This window comes from Solanum stenotomum, chromosome 10, assembly GCF_019186545.1.
Source record: "Solanum stenotomum isolate F172 chromosome 10, ASM1918654v1, whole genome shotgun sequence".
NCBI lineage: Eukaryota > Viridiplantae > Streptophyta > Magnoliopsida > Solanales > Solanaceae > Solanum > Solanum stenotomum.
Window position 1 is genome coordinate 35,606,626 of NC_064291.1, and position 16,138 is coordinate 35,622,763.

The window sequence follows — 16,138 nt, forward strand, 5'->3', positions numbered from 1 at the left end:
AAGAACTAACTCCTAAATTCAGGTCAAATAGGACTCTAATAACATAATTTGAAAATCCTAAAAATAGCTAATTGTTTTATTTCTGCAATATCCTGAGACATATTCTCAACACTTTTAGAAGATGCTCCTATATTATTTCCTGTTAGTTTCTTTAATTTTTTGATTGTATTGTATAAAGAGCAATTTGATTTGACATTTTTCAAGAAACCAAACCCTATGTTATTTGGTATTAAAGTCGACTAAGATACCTAATAAATTATAGTTGCAGGTCACTCGATTTCTTAGTTGCAACAGAGGAAGTTCATCTTTATGATCAAATTGAAAAAAGTAATCAGATGAATGAAAATGTCACTCTTGGTCGACTTGGAGGACAATACAGTTTTTAGATTCTTATGTTACAGCTTAAGGAAGTTAATAAATTGCTCAAAGGCTATTACTGTACTTGAATAGAAACTAGCTTCTTCTTTTTTTTAAAGCAAATTTATCACTAGACAGTGTCTAGCGGCCTTTTATTAAAAATAAAAATTATCAATAGGGACAAGTACAAGCAAGGGAGGCTAGGCCTTACCTTACTAATCCTAATGAAGTACCTAACTTCTGCTACCTAACAAGCATGAAGAAAATAAGAGCTAGAGAGAACTAAGTATTTTCTTATCACTACAGAGTTTGTAATACACTTCGTGATAATATTACAAATGAGGATGCTTAAATAATGTAAAAATATGTCAATCAAGAAGAAAGTTGAGTTATTAGCCTCAAACTTTCTATAACAAAAACATGAATTAAAAAAGATTGATTGTCCATCAAAAGTAACTTAAAGTATTTTTCTCTTGTCTTTTTCTCCAAACCTATCTAACAAGACTTGATAATTTATACCTTCTTTATGGATTTATTGGATCTAGTTGAACCAATTGATACTGTCAAATGGTTTTGCTTTGCCTGTCGCATCAATAGGTGTCTTGGAACAAACTCCTCAATCATTTTATCGTCCCAACTATGTTGTCTTCCATGTGTCTTCTTTTTGCTTTTGTTGCTTTCACTTCTTTGTTGTCTAGGTGATATATCTCCTTCCCTAGCCACTCTATCAAAGCATATGTCCAGCATATTATCTTCCTCATCTTCATCAAGAGAATCCTCGCCCAAATCAATTGTATTTGACACTATGGCCCTTGACTCATTCTTCTCTTCAAGCACACATTTAGGAATAAATACGGGAGCTTCTGGACTTAATTTTCTATTCAAAGCAGGTGGTGAGACCTGTTTTTCTTGGACCAAAACGTTGTCATTCTCTATTAACTTTACTTGTTTTTCAGTAGTCTTCAATAAAACATCAAAGATATTCGAACATAATAGGTCTCTTGAGACATTATTAATATCTTGCCTCTTCTCGTTGTCATGAAAATTACCAGTCAGACCCTTTTCACTACATGGAGAATTATTTTGGCTAGTCGGGGAAAAGGTCTGACTACTAGTTGATTTTTTGTGTGCAACCAGTGTCCAGTTTTTAGTTGCATTCTCATTTTCAACTTGCAAAAAATCCTGCCCAGAATTTTCAGCATCTTCAATATCAGATGTATCCATTAGCTTTTGTCCTGAATCCATTAATTTTTTACCTGAACCAACTCGTGGCGCATCAATCCCAACTCTTGGTGTTCCCCCTTTGTTTTCGGTAGTTGTTTGAACACCAATATTACTTGTATCAACATTCATTGAGTCTGCACGATTTTGCTCAGAAGTGGCAACAACCAATTGTCAATCTAAAGAAGTAGCTTTACTTTGATCGACATCAATAATCTTGCTTTTTTATTTTGGTATTTCTCTCACATCACCTTGATACTTTTCACTATCAATAGTACATTTTAAAGCAATTTCAATGGTATCATTAATTTGTTTGTTATTTTGATTTCTTTTCGAGATCAAACAACAACTATCTTCATCATGACCTTGGTGCTTACAATAATTGCAATACAAAGGTAGATTATCATATACAATCTCTGGAAAAACCTCGATCAACTTACCAGATTTTCCATCCACAAACTACAACCTTNTTCATCATGACCTTGGTGCTTACAATAATTGCAATACAAAGGTAGATTAATACAATCTCTGGAAAAACCTCGATCAACTTACCAGATTTTCCATCCACAAACTACAACCTTATACGATTTGGAAGCTTTTCCATTAGATCAAGTATAACCTTGACCCTAGCCGTGCTAGGTCTTGACTTGATTTGAGTAGCTTTATCTATAGTTATTGGTTTCCCAACTATCGATGCGATAGACATCAAAGACTTCTTTGCAAACAAATCTGGAGATAAGTTCGGTAAAGAAATCCAAACCACAGCTAACGTCGTTTCCTCCTTAGGATTATATTCAATGGACCATGTAAAAACCCTACATTGGTGCTCCTCTCCATTGTAGAGAAGATAATTAACTGGCCGAGATAAAGCTAGTACATAATCTTCATATTGATCAAACCTCAACAAAATTTGTCTTGGAGCAAGTAAGTCAATTAAACAATTGCCATTGGTACCAAGATGTTTCGGTAAAATTTACCTTAATACCTTCAAATCTGATGCACCATAGGATAATTTAAACACCACTACTTGATGCAATCCCTCTTCGATCATAAAGTTTTGTCTTTCCTCCATTGAAAATGTGATAGTAGGTTCTCCATGAATTATTTTGATTGATTTTACAATTGGTTTTTAGTTAATTAGGGCAGATTGTTTAGGATTTAGAGTATTGGAATTAAAAAAGGTGGCGTATGTGGTGGTTTGGGGTGGTGGGGAGAGCTGGGCAACCTCGAAAGAAGGTCGTCCAGTGGTGGTAGCAGCCATGATAGTTGTGCAGCTACTGCCTATGTAGGATCCACCAGAGAAATCCTAGGTCGGCAGTAAAGTTTTCTTATTGAGTATAATTAATTGGAAAAATATTCATTTGTGGGGAGTTTAATAGAAACTAGCTTTCATTTTCATAGTTGACATTTTTTGCAAATTTGATTTTAGTATCTTGAAATTGAAGTTTTTGATGAAAGATTGAATGAAGATACAATTACTTTTTTTTTACGTGTTGTAAACTAAATTGTTAGATGATTGTCTAATGGTATAAGATTGGAAATGGTTCAACTAAGAAATTAAAGTTTTTCAAGAATAGCTAGATGCTTAAAAGGACATAGATTGTATGTTATTTCATCATAGTTACATCTATTTCACTGCCAACGTCAATGATTGGGTCCATGCTCAGCACGAGTTAAGACCCTATAGTATATGTATATATATGGAGAATTGTTGAAGATTTGGATATGGTAAGTTAGAGTTAGTTCGTTATGTTAGGATCGGAAATAAGCAAGTGTCATGTAGAAGCTAGCAAAGCGAGCCTCAAAAGACCATGAGTAAGAAGACAAACGAGAAATATACCAAAAGATACAAAGATTTAACGTGGTTCGATCAATCGACCTACATCCACAAAGGAGATGAGCAATCCACTATAAATATAAGAGTACAAAATATAGAGAGAAATAACGTCAACCAATTCACTCAGAATACAAGGAGGTTCACAAATTCTCCCCCTTAACCAAAACTCTCAAAACCCTAGGACTACATTGTGAATGTTGATTAAGTTAGAAGGAACAAACTTATATTTATAGAGTCCTAAACCTTTTCCTATAAGAAAAGGACTAGTCAAAATATTAAAACTTTTTCCTAAAAGGAAAACCTATTTATGGTAAGAAATTAGGGCAAAGAAAACCTAACAAATCTCCCCCTTGGCCTGAATTTCTACAAAATAAATTTGTCCACCTTCTTCACATAATCTTTAGGATCTTGNAGTCCTAAACCTTTTCCTATAAGAAAAGGACTAGTCAAAATATTAAAACTTTTTCCTAAAAGGAAAACCTATTTATGGTAAGAAATTAGGGCAAAGAAAACCTAACAAATCTCCCCCTTGGCCTGAATTTCTACAAAATAAATTTGTCCACCTTCTTCACATAATCTTTAGGATCTTGCATCTTTTCTCAGTAATCTCCTCCATCAAATCTACGTCTCGACACATAGAACCTCTCTGAAACAATTTCTCCAACAAAAAATCTTCATTACTGCCAAAAAGGTTGCGGCTAGAACTACACCCGTCAAGATGAACAATCGATTTTTAACTTGGTTTAACCATTAGACCATCGAACCATTGAACCTGACTCCATCATTAAATCTGGCTCTGATACCACTTGTTAGGACCGAAAATAAGCATGTGTCATGCGGAAGCTAGCAAAGCGAACCTCGAAAGACCATGAGTAAGAAGACAGACGAGAAATATACCAAAAGACACAAAGACTTAACGTGGTTCGGTTAATGTACCTACATCCACAAAGGAGATGAGCAATCCACTATAAATATGAGAGTACAAAATATAGAGAGAAATAACCTCAACCAATTCACTCGGAATACAAGGAGGTTAACAAATTCTCTCCCTTAACCAAAACTCTCAAAACCCTAGGACTACATTATGAATACTGATTAAGTTAGAAGGAACAAACCTATATTTATAGAGTCCTAAACATTTTCATACAAGAAAAGGACCAGTCAAAATATTAAAACATTTTCCTAAAAGGAAAACTTATTTATGATAAAAAATTAGGGCAAATAAAACTCAACACGTCAGGTGTACAAAATGTTATAACCTTAAAAATTACTCGAAATATAGTGGAGAGTTTTGGAAAATCCTATTGGAAATAGATTGTAATTTTTGTTTAGAGTTTTTACACATAAAATTTCTTGTATTGATTTATTATTCACTTTCTTCCTTCATCCTTGGTGAAAATCACTCATCAATTTGGCAATTCAACTTTAACACGTGGGTATTCCACTTTTGAGTTTTGGATTATACTCTGTTCATTCATTTTTAGTTGTCAGGTATTTTTTGAGAATTAGTTTAACTAATTTTTAAAGCTAAATTAAATTATATCAATTTGATATTTTAATATAAATTTTTGAATATTTAAAAACTATACGAAAAGTACTATAAATGACAAAAAAAAATTCATATCAATGTGATGAAAAACTACATTTTAAAATATTAATCAAAATTTATATCGTTTAACTCTGAAAAAATAAAAAAATTATGACAACTAAAAAGGAACGGACTAAAGTATCCAGACAACTCAAGAAGAAGAGAAGTGAGTTACATTGATTCATCAAATCTAAACCCACTCATGCATTGTCTAGTGTCCAACTAGGATGCCTACTTTATTAATGCAAGAAATATAGAAATCCTTGGGTGGAATTTGCTATGACAGATGGAAAATTCTTTACTTGGGATAAAGATAAAAAGGGGCTGATCCCAAAGTTTATCTCCTCAAGAAAAGGATATGCAAAGAGGAGAGAGCATAAAGTGTGTATTGGGCATAAATTGTGTATAGAGAAAGGCATAATGAAAAGATAATATGGCCGCCAATCACTTTTTCCCTTTCATCTACTTACCAATGTTTAGAAGTTAAAATTTAAAGAAAAAAAAATACTAAACATGCATTTATAATACCATTACAATAAAAACATGTTTTAGTGACCATGAATATTCACATTAGCAAATAGTGTTAAAAACTTTATCAATATTAGTTAATTGTTATTAAATACAATGTCATTATAAATTTTAGATACATTTACAAAAAGCGTTAATTGTTTCAAAAAAACATATTTAGAGAACAATTAAAACACTATTATCGTTAATTAATTGCCGCTAAAAATTTATTTTTTTGTATAGAATAGTTTGATAAGATTTTATCAATTAATCTATATATAAGAAACTACAAAATAAAAAAATATTAAAATTATAGAAAAAATATTTTCCCTCCTGAACAAAACTCTCTTAGCGAGTATATTGTGGATAGATATGAAAGTCTTTCTTCACCAAGAAAACATTTTTGAAACAAAATACAATCATGATAAAATTTAAATAATATAGAAAATTCAGGACAAATCTTAATACATAAGGAATATACAAATTAAAACTTGTTATACTCCTAAAATGATCATGTAAAACACGGTCACAAAGCAATCAATATGAATTGTGGTGTAGTAATGAGACTGTTTCACCCTTAACTAAAAGTTTCGAATTTGAGCATGCATGGGCATAAAGAAAATTTTGTTGGGAGGGCGTGCGCAATTCAAATTTAATCGGGGCTCCAATATGGGCTCTGGACATCAAAAAACATGAATCTGTAGTCACCACTTTCTACAGTGTGTAGGAGGGAGGTAAATTACAAAGCTTTAAAGCAAACATCATATCTTTTTTATCTAAAAGGAAGCATATATTCATGTTCAGCTTTCAGAAAGAGCCTCAAACAAGAATGAATAAGATTCTTGGAAGGGCTAAAAAGTCTATAAAAGCAAATACCACTTAGCATCACAAGTTTCTTCAATCACAATTTGGCCTAAAAATGAAACATTCCATGAAAACAAAATGCTTATTTTTGGTCCTTTGTGTTGCAATATTTTGTCTAGCAAATTCTCAAGATACTAACACAATGCCACCAGCAAGTTTACTCTGCATAAGTGAATGTAATACATGTCCTGTTATTTGTTCTACTCCACCACCTTCCCCTATCAAACTCAAGCCACCACCTTCACCATCAACATCAATACTACTACAAACACCACCACCACCACCACCACTCTTCGCTCCACTACGCCCCTCACCACCATCCTCCCATTCACCATCACCACCGTCCTCGTCTCAGAAAGAACCTAAATCTCCTCCACCATCTTACATGATATACACTGGTGCTCCTCCTCCTCCTCATACTTCTAATTGTCCTCCTAATATTATCAATATACCATCAACTCAGGTACCACCAGTACAGAAGAATTACACTTATCCTTACTACTATTATTTTGCTTCAGAGGCAACTTCTATTCCACTTTTTCATGGCTCCATTGTTTTGGGATTTTGGGTGGTTTTCCATTTAATTTGTTGGTGAAAAGAGAAGCAGGGGATTCTTGAAAAATCAAAATGGTATATGTATATTTTGCATTCTAGGATATTTGGCTTAATTGATTATATAATTGTATTTAGTATACATCATATATATTTCAATTCATCTATTGAAATTGGGTATACAACATCAATAGAAGCAATCTTCATCTAAAAATTAGATTGTTTCTCTACGGGATAAGGTAACTAGACTAGGACCAAAATCTTAGAGGGTAGAGACACACCTTTACTAAACTAAGGTCCTATTACCTCGTGATCCTTTTTTTTTTGTAATTTTGTACACCTTTTTTACTTACGTGACATTCAAATATTTCTCACACACCTCAAATGCGTGGTACGGACTACAGAGTGTGCCACGTAAGGCAAAAATTGTACAAAATTACAAAAAAAAAATGAGTTCAAAAGTAATAAAACCTAAATTTAGTTAATGTGTGTCTTTAAGATTTTAATCATAATCTAGGGATACTTATGTCTTATTCCTTTCTCTACTGTAAATTTCAAAATTGCCAAGATCAAATCATGAAGTTTTATGGCAATGCAGCAGGTTGCCCACAAACATTTGGCTCTTACTTACCAAACTAGGTGCACAGTGATTGAGCTAAAATTTTTATTAAGCGAGTTTAAAATACGAAAAAGTAAATATATAAAGAAGCTAAAAAAATCTAAATTTTTTTAAACTAGATATAAATAATATAATTTCCACCAAGAGGGTTCGATAATCCCCTTTGCTCTACTTGGCTCTGCCCCGGGGCGGATGCACGTTGCTATAACGGTGTCATTGCTCAAAAAAAAAAAAAATACTACATATATTTGTAGATAATAATAAATAAAAAAATGATGCAAAATAGGTGTAGTAAATATTTTAGATAAAACTAATATCAGTTATTTATCCGATGATGGTTATCCAAAAGTGAAAGTATTATGAAGCATTGTGATTTGCGAACAAAGTAATATGAGATATGAAATCATAATACAAAATTAAATGATGTAAAATTAAAGTTTTATTTGGACATGTAATTTAGATTTTATAAGTTATTTTTTTTATATTCGTGAGAGCTTCACAAGCTATGAAAACTATCAAAATTTCTCATTTCTTATTCAATCTTACCAAATGAACAAATCATAGTTCATAATCAAGATATCGGAATATCCTAAGGCTTGCATTGTCACGTATTTTCATGTTCTTTTGTAAAGACACGTTTGTGATTACAATTTTTTACACACACATAATTTTATAAAAATCCACTAAGCACTAGTCAACAATAGTAGACTAGTAGTCACTAATTATTCTTTAACATAGTCTTTTTTTTAAACTCAGTTATTATGAATTTTACTTTTTGACTTAATTAAACTCAGTTAAAAAGAACCTTTATATATATATATATATATTCGTTCTTACTAATGATTATCTCATTGTCTACGAATAGTTTGAATACTGTTTGTAAATGTCCTAAGTGTTCTTTAATAGTATGACTAAATACTAAGATATCATCTACGTATACTAAAATAAAATTTTTATATTTCCAAAATATAGTCTTTCCTTGCTTGAGATGTTTAGTATGGCTTCTTCTGAATCAGATGAGTCTTGTTGTCTTCCTTCTATGGCATCTATGCTTATTACTGAATATATACTTTCATTATCTGACATATATTCATCTACATTTATTAGGGTCTCTTGGAAGTCTTCTATAAGTTGGGCATTTCTCGTTCTACTATTATTTCTTCCTGGACAAGTGTTAGCTAGATGTTCTTTACTTCCACAAGTAAAACAAGCTAGCCTATTTTTGTAAATTCTGTTATTATTATGTTTTCTTACATGTCTATCTTTATTTAGATAAGGCTTTCTAGCCGTTGATTTTCTTAGATAGTACTTTTTCCTAGGTTTGTATTCTTGGGTATTTTGATATGTCCTTTTGTATTTTCTTTTTGGTGTACTTTGATCATAACTTTGTGTTGTATATATATTCTTACAAAAATCAGTGTTTTGTTTTAATTATTTTTGTATTTGTATATTCGTACATTTCTTCTGTAATATTTTCATAACATGTTGTATTTTATGTCCTATGGACCAATTTACGTTTGGATTTTGTATTAATCCCTCTCTTTTGTTCCATCTTTCTCCTATTTCTCTTCCTAAGGCTCCAGGGAGTTTGTTAAAAAGTTTTTTTCCCAAACTTTGGTTAAATGCATTACCACTTATGGCGCAATAGTAGAAATAGTTTTTTTTAAAAAAAATTATATGGCTCCAATTAGTTATACTAAGTTGTTCTAATTTTATTAATGCATTCTTTTGCAATACTACTAAGCCGCTATTTGGGTCTTCTCCTGTTATTAGGCTATGTATTTTATTAGTAAAATTATACGGATTTGGTCCCATGTTTACTAGTTCTTGGAATTCTTGAGGGTAAGCTACTTTGTATGCTTCCCAATACTCCTTTAATTGATTCTCCTAGAAAAGTCTCCATGTATCTATACATATATATCTCTCTCTATATATATGTGTGTGTGTGAGAGAGAGAGAGAGAATGTGGGGCGGAGTGGGATAGGGCAGCTTAGGTTGAAAACAATTTATGAAAAATTAATCTATCTAAGCAAACATAGCTACTTATTAATAATACATAGCTATATTTAAAATATAACCTAACGTAGTTATACTTAGGATTTTCTTATATGAATTTTATTTTTAGAATCGAACTCTAGATTTTATTTTTAAAAATATGGATGTGGGACGGAGCAGGATAGGACAACTTAGGTTGAAAATAAAAATTTTAAGGAAAAAAACATAGCTACTATATTTATAATACATATCTATAATTTTAAAATATTATCTAATGTAACCGTACTTGGGGTTTTTATATCTAATAATATATCATCTCTTGCTCTCCTCTTTTCCTCTTCCTCTATCTGTCCCGCTTCATAGGTTGTATAATTTTGCTATTTATTCTTCAAGGTTGTATTTAATTTCCAAATGCAATTAGTTAATCGTGTATGAATTAAATCGATAGAGAAAAATCACTCACCGAGTTCCTTGTGTTTTTTCCCAATCTGAAGACATCTCAGCTACTAAAATTGAAAAGGATAAAGAAATTGTGAATTTTCCTTTATTGAAACAAAGAACATGTAATTTTTGTTGTATCTTTATTAATTCATATTAAAATAATTAAAATCCAAAATATTAGTTTTATTTCTTTTCCTATTGACAACACAATAAAGTAATTATATTAGGTATAGTAACATACAATTGTGTAATGACGAAATTGATATAGTATGAATTAATATGTATCACTTTGAAATTATTACCTAAACTCTTCTGACTGAATATAATAAAGCCTATTAAACATAAAGCTACTATTATGTCTTCATTAAAAATTGAGATATTCTTCGAACTTGATGCACAAATAGATAGAATAGCAACAAATAGCATATTTCTAGCATGCATATTTGTGAAACTCAATCTCATTTAAAAATAACAACTAATACATGTTGGCTTGATTTCTCTATTGATAGATATAATTTTGAAAAGAAATTGATACAATTTGATACAGATACCAATTTTTTCGAATTATATTTGATATGTGTGTATATATATGTCTATCTGTTTTTTACAGTTTCAAATCTAAGTATTGAACTCATAATTCACATTTTCAATTTTATGTATCATACATGTCTATGATACATATGTATATATGTGTTTTATACTCTTTTTATATCAACGTGTATCTGTTTCATAGAGTGCATGTATCAATTTTTAGTATCATACATCTATCAGATATACATGTACATGTGTGTTTTTGTGTTTGGTTGATAATTCATACATATGTGTATCTATATATCTATGTTACAGTTTCAAAGTTAATATTATACGTATCGACGTGCAATATTGAGAGAAAGATTTGAACAATATTTTAGAGATACATATAGGAGAGATGTACAAATACGAGTTGTATCAATACACATACTATATTAGGTCGTATCTCAGATACAATATCTATATCTTGCATTTCTCATCTCTCTTTCCAAACTCTCTCTCAATCTCAAACTCATTCACTTCTCTCAAACTATTGCTATGAATTGTAATTAAGTAAACTATAATTTGATATTCATAATTATGATACAAACTATAACTATCTATGAAAATTTCTCAAATAATTTTTGTTATGTGCAACAGGGCATGCGAAGTTTTAGCAAGTTTATGCGGATTTGATTCGCCTGCACGTTTGCTATCCTTGTTTGTGTTGATGTTTTATATTATTGGGCGCTAATTAAAAGTTCTATGTTTTGAGTAACTCTCAAGGTGTGTTTGGTACGAAGGAAAATATTTCCTTGAAAAATAGTTAATTTTTCTTTGTTTTTTTAGTGTTTGATAAGCAAATAAAAATATATTATTCCATTTTTTTTTCATATTATCTAGCAAAATATTATAAAGATGAAATGCAATGGGATATGAGTGAAGGTTCGGGGGTGGCATGGGGTGGGATGGTCAAGAGTGGTGGTTGTGGGGGGGGGGGGGGATAGATGAAGAAGAGACAATAAACTATTAATCCACCAACTTGTTTTCTGTACTTCTAAAAGGCAAGTCAATTTCTTGAGAAAAAGTAAAAAATAGTCCCTTATCTTTGGGTTAAAATTCAAAGTCATTCTTGAGTTTTACATGAAGCACTAGTAGTTTCTCATTATTAGTGTTGGTTATTTTTTTTTTTATCTTCCCCCAAACTTTTCCCTATTTTTTAACGTTGATTTTGTCCACAATTTGATGTATGAGATGTTCAATCATCTTTTATATATTTAGTAGAAATAATAACTTTATGTGAGAGAAGGTGAGAAGAAGAACATCATGTTCTATTCAGTAGAAATATTATTGCAGCTAAACTAAGAACAACTTGGCATATGACGTTGTAAAAAAATAAAAAATTATACTATTACACATGAAATCGACGTGGTGAACCTCACAATTTTAGTTACAATAATATTTCTACTAAATAAAACAAGATGCTTTTAAATACGATACATTATGAAAAATAAGCAAAAACCATCCAAACAAAGTGCGACAATTAAAACGAGTCCGGAAACAAAATGGCAACAAAAGTTTTCGAAAATTTCAAAAGGGCAACTAAATTATTTTTCAAACCAAAAGGGCAACAAATTCTAACAGCGTTTAAATCAGAGTTTCCGTCGCAAGGCGTAGAAACTCATGAGCCTTACAAGGCGCAACAACTTCTAGCCTTGTAAGGCTCAGCCGCCTTGAGCCTTACAAGGCGCAAGGCTGCTTGTGCTTTGCAGGCTATTTTTTTAAAAAAATAAAATTGATTTTTTTTTCTTGAATTGTTATATATATATATAACAATAAGTTTTATTCTTATTTTAAAATCATCATTGAATTCAAAACTAATATTTGAGTCTAGAAATTGAACGTAAGTCATATTTTGGGTAAGAGAGATACATTTGAATTCAAAACTAATATTTGAGCCATTCCTTGTAGTTATTTTTATCGTTTCCAATATAGATTTGGTACTAAATATAATTTTTGTCACTAAAAGTAAATAGTTAGTGACGAATTTCATGTTATAGCTAATAATATTATAGCAATATATCATATTTGTTGTATTGTGTCATGTCCCTATGATGTGTGTTTTTTGATACCCTTTAGTTTGTTGACTACTTAAACACAGTTTGCATGGAATGGCTCTAACTATTTGTAGTGATCGATGTATAAAGAAAGATGTTATACGCAAGCATCGTCCATATATTAGTATAAATATTATAGTTTTTTCAATATAATAAAATGATCGTGCATCTATTTATTTTTTATAATATAAAGAGATTTATATAGAGTTGTTTTAGCCCTGATAAGAGTGACAGACACGAAAACACCTAGGCAAATAGTTTTGAATATGTATTTTTTTATTTTTTTATTGTACGATAAATCCTTTTTTTTTAATACAATAAGAGTCAAATGTATAGCTGGATACTGAGGAAGAAAAGAACAATTTATCTTACTATTCATAGTATTCAATTGAATATTTTTTTTAATACGCTCTTCCTTTTTATATATATATATATATATATATATAAGGTACAATGCAAAGCTTTTTATAGTATTTAGTTACATTGTAACTATCTTGTTAGCTTTCAATCAAAAGAGATATTTCTTTTAAAATATAAATATGTCATTGTATGAACTATTTATTACTCATTCCTTTTGAATTTGTTAATCTGATTTTGATCTGACACATAGTTTACGAAAGTAAATTAGATTTTGAGAAAAAACATTAAGTGATACTTGAAGTTGTCCCAGATTTTCAAAAAGACACCTTAACTTTGCGTGCGCCCTATTACCCCACAAAACATTCAAAATCACAATAAATGCACATTTTTTACACAATATTTTCACTTTGGACAGAAATATCCTTCGAATGTGCAATTTCTTAAAAACAAAAAGTGGGACCCATTATTGTGTATTGAAGGATGCTTTGGTAATTTCCTATGATGAGTTCGTTTTGTTTGTTTCTTTTAAATTTATTTTATTATACTAAATAATTGTATAAAATATTATAAATCACGATAATTAATTACTTAAATATTTAAAAGATATGAAAATATATAAAAGATCTGATTGACTCTTCAAATTTTACCGGTGACACATAAATTGGGACAAATGAAATAATATATATTATTTGAAAATTTCTTAGAAAGTACTATAAATTACAGTAATTAACAGCTAGAAATATTTCAAAGACAAAAAAAATTGATTGAATCTCAAATTTTTTTTAGTACTACATAAATTGAGAAAGAAGAAATGACCTCTATTATTTGAAAACGGCGTAAAAGTATTACAAATCATACAATAAGAATTAACAATTTAAAATTTTAAAAGACTTTAATACTTATTCTATTTCCAATTTGGACAAAAATATCCTCCCAATATGTATATTTTTTTAAACAAAAAGTGGGACCCATTATTAATGTATTAAAGGATGCTTTGGTAATTTTCCTATGATGAATTCGTTTTGTTTGTTGTTTAATTTTTTTAAAAATAATTGTATAAAATATTATAAATCACAATAATTATTTACTTAAATATTCAAAAGATATAAAAATATGTAAACGATCTGATTAACTCTTCAAATTTTATCGTTGACACATAAATTGGACAAATGAAATAATATATATTATTTGAAAATTACTTAGAAAGTACAATAATTTACAGTAATTAATAATAGAATATTTTAAAGACAAAAAAAATTGATTGAATCTCGAAATTTTATTAGTACCACATAAATTGAGAAAGAAGAATTATTTGTAAATTGCGTAAAAGATATTACAAATCATACAACAATAATTAGCAATTTAGAATGTTAAAAGACATAAAATTTTTTTTACCATAGTTAACAATAATTAAAAATTTAAACTATTTTAAATTAATATTAAAGTTTGATTAACTCTTTAATTTTGTCTTTGTCACATAAATTGAAATAAAAAATGATACATATTGGGCCCGTGCTAGCACGGGCTCCGATGTCTAGTTACTAATATATAGATGAGTCTAGGAAGCAGCTGTTTGTCAACATGCTTGCTTCCTAGACAAGGATAATTTGGTAAGTTACTATCTAATTCTACTATATACTTTGCTATGAATGCTTATACAATTTGCTTTGGGAATTGTGCATTTCATGATTTTTTCCCTCTAATTCCTATTGTTTCCTTTTGTTGATAATTTCCTAGATAAGGGTAATTTGGTAAGTTACTATCTAATTCTACTATATACTTTGCTATGAATGCTTATACAATTTGCTTTGGAAATTGTGTGTTTCATGATTTTTTCCCTCTAATTCCTATAGTGTCCTTTTGTTGATAATGCAGTACTTTTTCAAAGTTTTATTTGCCCCTTCTTTGATATCTTTTTACAATAAATCCACTGGTACATATTGGTAAATATATTGAAATGTGAGGCTTTTTTCAATACCTTAAAGGCAAAAGGTGCTGATGTTAGCACTTACTCAGACCCACACGTCCCATCAATAATATTTAGTACTATTCTTTTTTTTGGTAGACATATTTAGTACTGTATTCTTTTGCAGTTATTTTAGGCATTCTTTGTTATTGTGTTTGAGATCATGTAAAATAAAATTAACTAATAAAATTTAATATTTCATATTTCATTACTAAAGCTAAATTTAAATGATAATATGATTGTTCATTACCAATATTTAAAAATAGTATTAAAATATTATCGACACTCAAAATTCTATTAATGTCCCATAAATTAGGATAGAAAAAATAGCATATATTATTTTAAGTTTATATAAAAAGTACTATAAATTATTGTAATTATTGAATTCAAATATTGAAAAATCATATAAAAAAATGATTAACTCTCTAAATTCTATTGTGCCACATAAATTAAGATAAAAGAAGAAACATGTGTTATTTATAAAAATGATGTTAAAAGCCTAATAGTACTATAAGTCACAATAATTAACAACTTAATTTAAAAATAATAATATATACAACACTTAGCTGCCTCTTCAAATTTCATTTGCATCACATTAATTGACCATTAAGTCTGCACTTTTTTCCTTTTAATTTTGTCTTACATTTCTTTTTTAGCCTGCTATATATTTGAAAATTACAGTAATAATACTTTAAATCACAATAATTAATAAGTTAAAATATTTAAAATTAATATAAAAAAATCATTTGACTTTCAAAATTCTATATGTGACACATAAAATGGGTTAGAGGAAATGACATATATTATTTGACAATCACATAAAAAGCATATAAATCACAATAATTAACAACTTCGAAATTTAAAAGACATAAACAAAATTGGCTAACTCTCAAAATTATATCAATACCACATAAATTGGGACATGAGAAGTAAAAAAAATTATTTAAAAATTACGTAAAAGGTACTACAAATTACAATAATTAACAATTTAAAAGACATAAATATGATTAATTTTTGAAATTATATCTATGCCGCATAAATTGGGAGAACGAAATAATATATATTACTTCAAAATCGCCTAAAACATTATAAATCACAGTAATTAATAACTTAAAATAATTTTAAAAATCATATAAAATTTTGAATAACTTTTCAAGTTTCAACATGCCTGCTTGTAGTCAGGGGTAGTTTGACAATTTAAAGT

At 29.5% G+C, this 16,138-nt stretch overlaps 1 protein-coding gene across 1 annotated transcript; it reads left to right on the plus strand.

Annotated features, from left to right (window-relative positions):
• Nucleotides 1-6,377: 6,377 nt before the first annotated feature.
• On the plus strand, nt 6,378-8,850 carry LOC125841222 (proline-rich receptor-like protein kinase PERK8). The gene is made up of 2 exons (XM_049520301.1): nt 6,378-7,004; nt 8,653-8,850. The coding sequence occupies exon 1, from the start codon at nt 6,430-6,432 to the stop codon at nt 6,967-6,969; it is 540 nt and encodes a 179-aa protein (XP_049376258.1). The 5' UTR covers nt 6,378-6,429; the 3' UTR covers nt 6,970-7,004; nt 8,653-8,850.
• The last annotated feature ends 7,288 nt before the right edge of the window (nt 8,851-16,138 follow it).

What these genes read in the sequence shown, in the direction of transcription:
- LOC125841222 (XM_049520301.1), top strand. Translation starts at nt 6,430, where the DNA reads ATGAAACATTCCATGAAAACAAAATGCTTATTTTTGGTCCTTTGTGTT.